This window comes from Ctenocephalides felis, unplaced genomic scaffold, assembly GCF_003426905.1.
Source record: "Ctenocephalides felis isolate EL2017-DRISC unplaced genomic scaffold, ASM342690v1 CF-g0.4_SCAFFOLD_01170, whole genome shotgun sequence".
NCBI lineage: Eukaryota > Metazoa > Arthropoda > Insecta > Siphonaptera > Pulicidae > Ctenocephalides > Ctenocephalides felis.
In genome coordinates, this window is record NW_020537324.1 from 72358686 (window position 1) to 72370687 (window position 12002).

General features: G+C 28.4%; 1 protein-coding gene across 1 annotated transcript in view; it reads left to right on the forward strand.

Annotated features, from left to right (window-relative positions):
• LOC113368293 (adenylate cyclase type 6-like) overlaps nucleotides 1-12002 on the forward strand; it is a 188364-nt gene that overhangs the window by 30218 nt on the left and 146144 nt on the right. The window contains 3 exon segments of the mRNA XM_026609839.1: nucleotides 326-472; nucleotides 4438-4596; nucleotides 4668-4815. Of these exon segments, the coding sequence (XP_026465624.1) occupies nucleotides 326-472; nucleotides 4438-4596; nucleotides 4668-4815 (454 nt within the window).

Here is a 12002-nt window from a genome sequence, read left to right on the forward strand (position 1 = left end):
TATATTTTTTACTTTAATATGTATTACCTGTTTTTAGGCTTAAATTAAATAGTAAACATACTTATAAAAAACAAAAGTAAATACTAAAATATCTTTTGCAACATTAATAGGCATTGCTAGTGAATTGGGCTTATAATTAAAAATGGTATTAATTCTTTATCCTTTTATGCGTATATACCGCACTTCAACGTTCACAATCAGTTCTATACTATAATTTTTCTAGAAATATTTCTTATGGTTTGCCGGGCCAGCTAGTATACACGTATGTGTCTGTATAATGTGTGTGTGTGTAATCTATTAATAGACATTTATCTTTTCATTATAGATTTGATCGCTTGGCTGCCGAACACCATTGTCTTCGTATAAAGTTACTGGGCGATTGTTACTATTGTGTTTCCGGGCTTCCGGAGCCTAGACCGGATCACGCCCATTGCGCCGTCGAAATGGGCCTCGATATGATTGATGCCATCGCGTAAGTAAATTAATATTTTGATAATAATTAGAAACATTATTTTATTTAATGCATGTATGTTTAGATCATTAATTTTTTACTATTAATTAGAATCTTTATCTTAAGTAAAAAAAATATGTATATTCAAGATGAAGTTCAATGTCTTCGATGTCGACAGTACGGGTTAAACAATTCGTATTGCACGAGAAAAAATTTATTTGTACTGATTTTTTGAATTGTCGATTGGTTTTTGGGTAAAGCAGGTCCACCTATTTCGGTGGTACTGTGCAAAAATTATTGGCGGTTTTCATTTTGCAATAAATGATTAATGCTAGATTTTTTCAATAGCTGTAATTTGATTGAACTCATCGATTTAGTTGCAGTCATTAATTGCATAAACGAATATTTTTATTGTTGCTAAATATATATATATATATATATATATATATATACGAGTTAAAAAATTGGGCGTTACATCAATCAAAATAGTATGAAAGTTTTTAAAAATTTCTTTAAAATCCATACGTTTTGGCTAGCATCTTAGCCTTCATTCAGTGGCAATCAACCTGACTATAAAAATTAAAACTAAATAAATAATATGTACGAAATTTTATAGAAAAATAAAAATTATAATAATAATAAAACACTTACAATTTTGTATCCTGATAATACATATGAAACCATTATTGATCCATGGTATGAGTATGTGCACATTGATAAAATATATATTTTTTAACTTCACAGATGGTAAAACACACAAATAAACATGATAACTTAACAAGTTGTCGATTCTATATATTTACTGATCGGAGTTTTGGATGAAAAATGGTTTTTCATTTTTTATAGTGTCTACCAATCAATACTAATATTGATCATTAGAATTTTAGTTTATTTATAATTACAAATTATAAATCTTTTCAATGAATTTAATACCGTTTATACATATTTGTTATATTTAAATAACTTATGAAAAAGATTCAAAAATATTTCTTAAACAGACTAAGTATCACGATTCGCTTGCTGTTCTTACGTAATTTTGTGTGAATTGAACCAATTCCGTCATGTGTATGAAATTTGCATAACACGTCGAGAAGATAATAAAACTAGAATTTCTGGAAGGAAATTTAATCATAAATTATTTTCTTGCCGACTGCTTAAATAAAATCATATATATGAACTTGTCATTTGCACGGGGATTTGAATTTTATGTGATCAGATGAAATGCAGACAATGGACACTTGAGTAAGTTTGGTTTTAATATAAAACCAGACATGTTTTATACCAAAATTGGGATAAGTATGTGTGTGTGATTCTATATGAGACAATTCAACATTTCTATCATAAAATTTAAGTGGCGAAATGAAAAATAAATGCAACTCTGCAACTGATGATAAACTAAAGCTAATTAATATTATCCACTTGCCCATTATTTTATATTTTGCTAGTTCATAATTTGTTAGTTTACTGTGACTTATTTACCGGGCTTGTTGTATGTAAATTTCGTTTAAATTTTCAACATTTAATAACAAAAGCATGAAGTGAACTTTTCAAACTGCTGCACAATAATAGAATAGTTGAGCGTTGAAATTCATCTCGAATTGTATTTGCGCTCAGGGAACCATAAATATCTCAAGTTCGCTGTTGAAAATTTGTCGTACTAGGATTATAAATTATTAACAACTTTGTTAGGTGAGATCAGAATGAATTATTTGAGATAAAACTAAAGTTAAACTTGTTCAAATATAATAAGCATTATTCTAATTAGGCTTCTTTGGATAAACATAATGATTTCTATCTTGCAATAGTAATGATGCATCTTCGAATAAAATATTATTCTAGAAATCTTCAATGCATATAATAAAATTTTCGAGACAAACTTTGGGGATAATTTTCTTGAGAATAACTTTTTATTAAATTTTCTGAGAATAACTTTTTATTAAAAATGGTTTACGGTTCTTTATAACCTAATATTTTTTCGTTAACCATCTAAAAAACAAAATATTTACAATCAAAGAACTCTTCAAAACTTGCAAATTCTTGGCATCACATTTAAGGCTTTGATGAACAAGATTTTAATTTACTACCCTTGGATGTTTAAATATTTAAGTTTTGCTTTTAATCGACTCGATTTAACAACAACGATTTTGTTTGAATAACAACGACTCGATCTAACAATAACTCGATTTACCATAAGCTTGACCCAACAACGATTCTATCTAACAACTCGATTTTTAACAATAACGACTCCAATTGAACGACAACGACTCGATTTGAACAACAACGACTCGACTTGAACAAGAACGACTCGATTTTTAACAAAATTGCAATTTGACAACAAATACTCGATTTGACAACCACGACTCGATTTTTAACATTGACTTGATTCTAAGCATCAACTCGATTTTAAGCAACGACTCGATTTAAAGCAATGACTCGATCTGACGCCAACTCGATCTGATGTCAACTGGATCTGACGTCAGCTCGATCTGACGCCAACTCGATCTGACGCCAACTCGATTTACCATAAGTTCGACTCAACCAACAACTCGTTTTTTTAACAACGACTCGATTTTTAACAACTACTGCATTTTTGGCAACTACTCGATTTTTAACAACTACTCGATTTTTAACAACAACTCGATTTTTAGCAACGACGACTCGATTTTCTTAGCAACAACAACTCCATTTTTAGCGGCAACAACTCGATTTTTAACTGGATTTTTAATAACAACTCGATTTTTAACAACAACTCTATCTAACAACAACTCTATCTAACAACAACTCGATTTTTACCAACTCGATTTTTAGCAACGACGATTAGATTTTCTTATCGACAACAACCCGATTCTTTACAACTCGATTTTTAATAACAACTCGATTTTTAACAACAACTCGATTCTTAACAACAGCTCGATTTTTAACAACAATTCGATTTTTAGCAACGACGACTCGATTTTCTTAGCAACAACAACTCGATTCTTTACAACAACTCGATTTTTAACAACTGGATTTTTATTAACAACTCGATTTTTAACAACAACTCTATCTAATTACAACTCTTTCTAACAACAACTCTATCTAACAACCACTCGTCTTTTAACAACGACTCGATTTTTAACAACTACTTGATTTTTAACAACTACTCGATTAGAACAACAACGACTTGATTTTTGATAACGACTCGATTTTCAACAACGACTCGATTTAACAAAAACGACGATTTGATTTAACAACAACGACTCGATTTTTAACAACGACCCGATTTGACAGCAACTCGATTTTAACAAGGACTCGAATTGAACAACAAGGACTCGATTAGAACAATGACGACTAGATTTTTAACAACGACCCGATTTGATAGCAACGACGACTCGATTTAACAACGACGAGTCGATCTAATTTCAACTCGATCTAACTTCAACTCTATCCGACAACAACTCTATCCGACAACAACTCTATCGGACAACAACGCTATCCGACAACAACTCCATTTTTAGCAACAACTCAACGAACTTAATATTAAAAAATTGAAGGACCAATGTTATGGCAAGACTATGTAACTATAACTATAACTATAACTTTCCATACTAAATATCGACAAAAGCCATGTGCTTGGTGTGCAGTCAGGTGCTTTTCTCAGGTTTTCCGAAAAAAAAAACAAACCTAGAAACTCCATAAATGACAAAAAAACAATCTTAGATAACAGGGTTTTTAATAACATACGAGTGACGTTGCAGTTTATGTGTAAAACGCCAGAATGCACTGCAAATACATGACATGATTTAGTAGCGTAATGTATGCAAGTTTGAGCGTAACATGGCCTTGCCATAACATTGGTCTGCTATGCGTCAGAATCGGTCCCTAAATTGTCAGAAATAAATAAAACTAGTAGTAGTAGTAGTAGTAGTATAATAATAAATAAATAAAACTAGTTCATGCATGATTTTTTTCCTGTAATGATAATTAGTATCACATTGATATTACAGATTAGTCCGAGAGGTGATGGCAGTGAACGTCAACATGAGGGTCGGCATTCATACCGGCCGTGTTCATTGCGGTGTTTTGGGTTTAAGAAAATGGCAATTTGATGTTTGGTCAAATGATGTCACATTGGCCAATTATATGGAAAGTGGAGGAATACCAGGGTGAAAATACAATTATAAATTTTCCGCAAAAAACTTCAGTAAAATATTACTTAACAATATTTTTCTTGCAGACGAGTTCATATAACTCGAGAAACTTTGCAATGTCTTGATGGTGATTACGAGGTTGAAGAAGGTCATGGTGGTGAAAGAAATGGTTATTTAAAGGATCATAATATTCAAACCTATTTAATTGTACCTGGAGATACCTACAGACAACAGGTAAATTGTAAAAAAAATTTATAAAATAAATTTAATACGTCAGGAAAAAAACATTTTTGGTACGTTCAATTATTTTTCTAATATTCGAAGTAAAGATAAATTATAAATAATTCATATGGGGTATGTTTAAATAATTGAAGTATGTATACTTTTATGTCAACTATGAGCATAAATCAGCAGTAATTTATTTAAATTTCTTCTACTTTTAATTTTCAATTTTATTCCAAATTACTCTTTTTATACCTCCGTATAAATTATGGTGAAATGAATTTTCTTCAACATAAGTTGTGCCGACACGAATCACATTTATACGTACTATAGATGTGTAATTTGCGTATAAATTAGGCCATTACCGAGACCGACATTAATAAAAATCGAATTTTCTTTTCAGGAAAACAAACCGCAACATTCGTTCTCGATGAATGGAAATATTTCAAAGGAAATGCGAATGATGGGCCATGGGTCGCAGCACGGGAAAACTACTTCCAAGTAAATATGAAAAAAAATTAGAAAAAATAGCTTATGTTATCACGGAATGTCCTTACGTCCGGAATGTACTCCTAAACTACTGAATTGATTTTAAATTTTATTTGCTCGTCGTGTGCATTTATATCCAACTTAGGTTATAGGCAATATTTAAAGTCTCAGCTTATATTCGAAGTATTAAAGTTTTAGAAATTTCAATTAATTTTGACAGCAAAAAAACACTATGAAATGACAGTTGTCAGTTTCTGGAAATATATATATTATATAAATTATACTTATTTAATATCTAAATTATTTATATATTATATAAATTGATACGACAAGGTTCCAAAAATACTATAAATCACAATTTACAACAAAATATTTCATTATAATAAATTTTATAATTATAATTATTTCTGATAGAAATAATCTTAATAAATTTAAAATGAAATTTTTAACAAAGATGTAATAAATTGGAGGAGTTAATTCTCGGATGAAGTAGAAATGTTATGAGTCTTTGTTATGTCTTTGCTGTTCGATTGACTCTATTTTTTTAATTTTTTTCTATTTTTTATTTTTTAGGTTGGGTTTTGGAGAACCTCCTGGTGAAGACAAAGATCCTGAAGATGAAGTAAATGAGTACCTAATGAGAGCAATTGATGCCCGAAGTATAGATCGTCTGAGAGCAGAACATTGTCAAACAATACTTTTGACTTTTAGGCAGAAGGAAGTCGAAAAAAAGGTAGGAAATATTTTAGTGAAAATAATATTTATATACAGAGTCAAACAAATATGTAAGAGAATTAAGCGAGGAATCTCCCACTTGATGATTGAAAAAAAAGGCCATACGATCTTAAGTAAAATGTCAAAAAAATATAAAAAGAGATATTTCTTAGGAGATAATTTTTTAAACGCATTTACGCCCAGCATATTAAAAAAAACATATTATTTTGATTGGCAAATAAAAAAAAATATACAGAGTGACCTTGACATCAAACGGATACGAAGTGATAGTATTGATCTTGATTGTCTTGAAAAAATTAGAGAAAAAATATCTCATGCTCTAAGGAAATTATAAGCTTTTAGGTGCATTCTTTGGTGAAATTATGACTAATTTTTTGGTAGTGCAGTTAAATTTAGATAATTTTGTTTGAAACCATAACTGTAATAACAGTTCTAAGACCACAGTACAAAAATACAAAATTTGCTCCAAGTTTGCAAGAATTAAGATTTTTTGTTGAACTATAAATTTAAAAATTTTAATATCGGTCAACATTAAAGGTTGAGGCTCTCTTTAAAAAAAATGTACTAAAGTGTGTTGGAAAGTTTTATCAAAAGTTGGAGTGGATCTGATTTTCAAGGGTCAGGACTAAGAGCAACCTAGAAAAAAAAGGAAAAAAATATTGTTGTTTGGAAATTATGAGCTTTCACATGCATTCTAAAGCTTTGGTAAAATTTTGACCAATTTTCGGTTATTGTGGTTAAATTTTAATAATTTTGTTTGGAACCGTAACCATGAATAACATTTCTAGGATCTCAGTACAAAAATACATCATTTGCTCCAAGTTTACAAAAATGAAGACTTTTTCTTGTACTATAAATTTTAGAACTTTTAAAATTGATCGACTTTGCTTTAAAAAATGTATTTAAGTTTGTTGGTAAGTTTTATCAAAAGATAGCGTTGATCTGATTTTCAAGGGTTAGGACTAAAGCAACCTAGAGGAAAAAAATATTCGAAATTATGAGCTTTCACGTGCATTCTAGAGCTTTCGTGAAATATGACCTATTTTCGGATATTGTGGTTAAATTTTATTAGTTTTGTTTGGAACCATAACCAAGTATAACATTTCTAAGACCACAGTACAAAAATACTTCATTTGCTTCAAGTTTGTAAGAATTGCCTTTTGTTGAACTATGTATTAAATTTTTTCAAACTTTGAGAGGTCATTCTGTAAAAAATATATACTGAAATGTGTTGGTACATTTTATCAAAAGATGGCGTTGATCTTTTTTAGAATTAGGATTATGGTCGACTATTAATAAGATCATAACTTTCTTATTTAATTAAAAAACTAATCAGCCATAAAATTTATATAATTTTCTTTTAACAGCAACGATTTACCTACCATATAATTTACAGGAATTATTATTATAATGTCAAAGCATCTTATTAATTATACAATTTTATTTTTTTTTATTTCATTTTCAATACAAATTTGAAATTTATAATAATAAAACTGTAATATACAATAATTGTAATTCAACTATTATTTCTTTGTTCTTCTAATTAAAATTAAAAATAAATTTTACTATTCATAAAATTGAACACTAAATAAATTCTGTCAAAAGCTAAGTTTGCCGGTAATTTTTTACAGAATATTCACGAACCGGTTGCAACAGGTTTTTCGGTAAAAATACTATTCGAAAACCGGTTTTCTGAAATTAGGTTTTAGAATGAACCCTATTTACCACATACTTTAAAGGTAATTTTATTACAAATGCCAAAGCATCTTCTTATTAATTAAACAACTTCATTGTTTTTTCAATGTTTTCATATTTAATTATTATCTCTTTTTTTATTTTTTGACATTTTATTTAAAATCGAATGTTTTTTTTTTGTTCTGCTTAGTTGGTTCAGGATTTGTTTCATTTTTAATTTTGTATACTGGATATCGAAGCGTATTTCCATACCGGTAAAAATTTTCGATTGCTTTTAGAACTTGAAAGACTAGTCTTTCTCAATCTCAATTAAGACAAATTTAACAAAATTTGTTTTCCTGACTTTCAAACGAAATGTCTTTTTATCGATCTTGTATTTGTTGCTTTTTTTCAGCATTCAGTATCACGGTAAAAAAATCTGATAATTTTGTAACGAGATTTAACAACTACATATTTTACAAGTAAATTTATTTTAACACACAATTTTATTAAAAACTCTAAAGTTTTTGTAAATAATAATTTATTTCAAATTCATAATAACAATAACATAATAAATTTAAAAAAACTCACATTTTTTATAAAAATATATCTATAATGAAGTCGAAGAACTTCTTCCTCGGTTTTAATTTAGTTACTTACTAGACTTAAAATTTTAATACTTTTTTTCTGATTATGCTTTTTTAATTCTTTTATTTTGTATTTTTTCATCCTACTTAGTTGGTTCAAGATTTGTTTCATTTTTAATTTTGTATACTGGATATTCAAGGGTATTTCCATTCCGGTAGTTGCATGCCACAAGAGTATAATTAAACATCATATTATAATCATCATCATGTTTTTATAAGTACTGACAGCACATCCTACTTTTGTTGTATTTCCCCAGATTAATTGGGTATAATGTCCAATATCTTTACCACTAAAATAAAAATTTTGTCACAATTAGTAAAAAAGATATTTATACTTGTAAGTTAGTAGATATTAGGGTTTGGCGGTTTTCAAAAGCCGGTTTTAAAAACCGTTTTTTGGCGAAAATTATGGAGTTCGAGAACCGGGTTTTAGTGAAAAAACCGGTTTTCACTGTATAAATGGAAAATGACATATATAGCCAAATAGAAAAGATAGATGTAAGCGTTTTGATTCTTGAAATCATATCAGTTCAATAGCATTTGATATCTTATCAGTCTTCAATGGTTCCCAGAAAGGTTTTGTTTATATTAATTAGAATTTTATACCACTGTACATATTAATTTAAATCAGTGTGACTTCTTTTTGAAGAAGTAACTTCCTCTACTCAAACTTAAAAAAATGAGTTTGAAACGCTAGAAGTCACAAATAAAAGAACAAAAAACTTAGAATTATTATATCAGGCTTTAAAAACAATTAAGCATAATTTGGTCGCAACTAAGAGAGTATTTTCTATTTCAGGAAATTTTGTGAGTAAACAAAGGACATGTCTAAGTAGCAATTCAATAGACGTTCTCAGTTTTTTGAAATCATATTTTATTAAGGGGTTACATGGGTTTCGCGGTTTCAAAAAATCAAAAAAAATTTTTTTATCTTATTAAATTCTATAACATCTCTATAATTTTGTCCTAAATTTTTAAGTTGATACGACTAATAGTTTCGGAGATACAGCCTTGAAAAGGTAGACGCTTGAGGTGCGCCTTTATTGTGTCTTAAAACTTTAAACGCGTTTTTCTGAAAACTATGTTTTCAAAGACGGTTGTCAACTGATCTTGATGAAATTTTACACAGGTTTTCAAAATATCGTTTACAAGGTATTGAACGAAGTATTTTCTTTTTGTATAATTACAATTATTTAAAAAAAAAAGAATGTCAAGAAATTTTCATCGAAATTTGCATTTTTTTTATAAAAACGTCTGCCAAAAATCCAATTTTCATTTTTTTCTTTTTTCCTTCGTCCAATACCTAGTTTATTGTCTTTACTAAAACACGTATTTTTTATTTTTCGGATAATCCTGATATGAAAGAAGTTCTGCTGATGCACTTTTTTCGAGGGACTGCCATTTTCGTAATGACCGCCATTTTGATTTTTTTTTTGAAAATTTTACAAATGTTTATTGAATATGTATCTTTTAAATAAAAAAAATCATTAAAATATTTCATTTTTATATGTAAAAAACATAATTGAAAAAAAGGGTTTTTTTGCCCGAGGAAACCCATGTAACGCCTTAAACAAAAAAACAATTAGAATGTGTAAAATTAATTAATTAAAATTGCTCGGAACAGACAATACGCTAGTTTAGCTTGATTGTTTTAAAATTAAAATTGATATTAACAAGTATGTATCTAAATTTTTTTTATTTTTTTTTAATTTATTGATTTTTTTTATTTAAAAATGTATTATTTTTATTTATTCGAAAACTTTCTTTTCACTATCATAAAAATATTTTCATTCTTATATGTGAAAATGATGCATGAATAACGAATAATTATTTTCAAAGTTATTTAATCAAGATAACTATTATTTTTAAGTTCTACTAATTTAAATCAAAATAATTTTGTTTACTGTCTATAAAATTGAACAATAAATAAATTCAGTCAAATACTGCTCTAAATCACACTAAATTTGCGGATAAATTACAGAATTTTCGAGCAAAAATTCATTTTCTATATAAAATTCGAAAACGGTTAAAACCGGTTTTTAGTAAAATAAAATTTCGAAAACCGGTTTTCTGAAATGTCGATTTTTGTATAAACCCTAGTAGATATGTCAATTACTTGGGATAGATGGTGGTCAGTTTCTCGATATCTTCCAATCTCGTATCATTGTTTTCAGCATACCAAGCCTCGACTGCCATTTCGGCTATAGTTTGATTTGTTACAGCATCACCAGAAGTTCCAAATATCATCAAATTTTGACCGGTATGACCATGCTCTAGTTTTGAATTAAAAATACTTATTAATGTCATTGGTAATAAACAATGGGTTTTAGAATTTAGAAAAAACTTACTAGTTTCGGCACAATCGTGCTCCATTTCGCATTTTCTTACGTTAAATACGGCTAATTTGGCGAGCTCGTTGTTCCATTTCTAAAAAAAAAGAGTTTGCGTAAGGTTCACACTTGATTGAAGTAAAACTTATTTGCTACTGTACAAGATGGCATTTAAGTAAAAAATAAATACATCATGTAACAATTTAGAATAATGTTCATCAGTAATATGGTAACACTCGTGATGCACACAATTATAAATTATATATTTATGATAGAATCAAAAATATGTATAATATTTAAAAACAATCATGTAATTAAAGTCATTCTTCAAATATGACATTATCGGTTTGTCATTATAATTAGCATTTAGAAATAACCTTCATTATAGAAATGAGTATTTGCTGATTAATAAATTCTATAAAAATAGTTCACACAGTGGATTATGTTAAACAACCTTTAAACAAATATTGTTTTCGCAACTTCACTCATCATTTAATTGTTTGAAAAACTTCTAGTAATTAAAATTAACATACATTCATTGACAGATGGTTTTTTTAACTTCCCGTAGGGTAAGTTATTGTATGGGCCAAAAATCGAATTTAAATTTTTTTACATTTCTCGGCGTTTTGAAGGTTTCTGAACATTTTGGCATACCTCAGAAAAAATGGATGCGTGTGTGTGTCTATGTATGTATTGATACAAATTTCCAGTCACGTTTTCGGGCGCACGGATCAACCGATTTGAATTAAACAATTCAAGCATTCGATTCCTATTGATAGGGAGATGAGTTGATTAGTTTTTGGCAAAGGCAGGTCCAGCAATTACGGAGATAAACAGCAAAGAGTACAAAAAAAAGAAATCGAGTTTTTGAGAGAACGGAGCATCCGATTTGAATAATCTAAAAAACATTCAATTAGTAATGATTGGGAGAAGTGGTTATTAGTTTTTGACAAAGGTAGGCCCAACCGTTTCGAAGATACGGAGCTAAATGTGTAAAAAATTGCAGTTTTTGAGAGAACTAAGCGTACGATTTAAATGATTCAAAAAACTTTCTGATTGCCTTAACAAAATAATTGATTTTGGAAAAATAATTTTTTTTTCAACTTTTTTTTTTTCAAAAAAAATTTTTTTTGTATATCGAAAATAATTCGGATTTTAATTTTAATTCTGACTAAAGTTCTAATATACTTTAAACAAACAATTTCAGCTTCTATAAATATATAGATATAATTATTATAATTATAATTTCTATAAATATTATACAATGTTACAATATTAATAATACTCTATTTGAAAACATTCAGTATTCCTCTAACATTTCGTT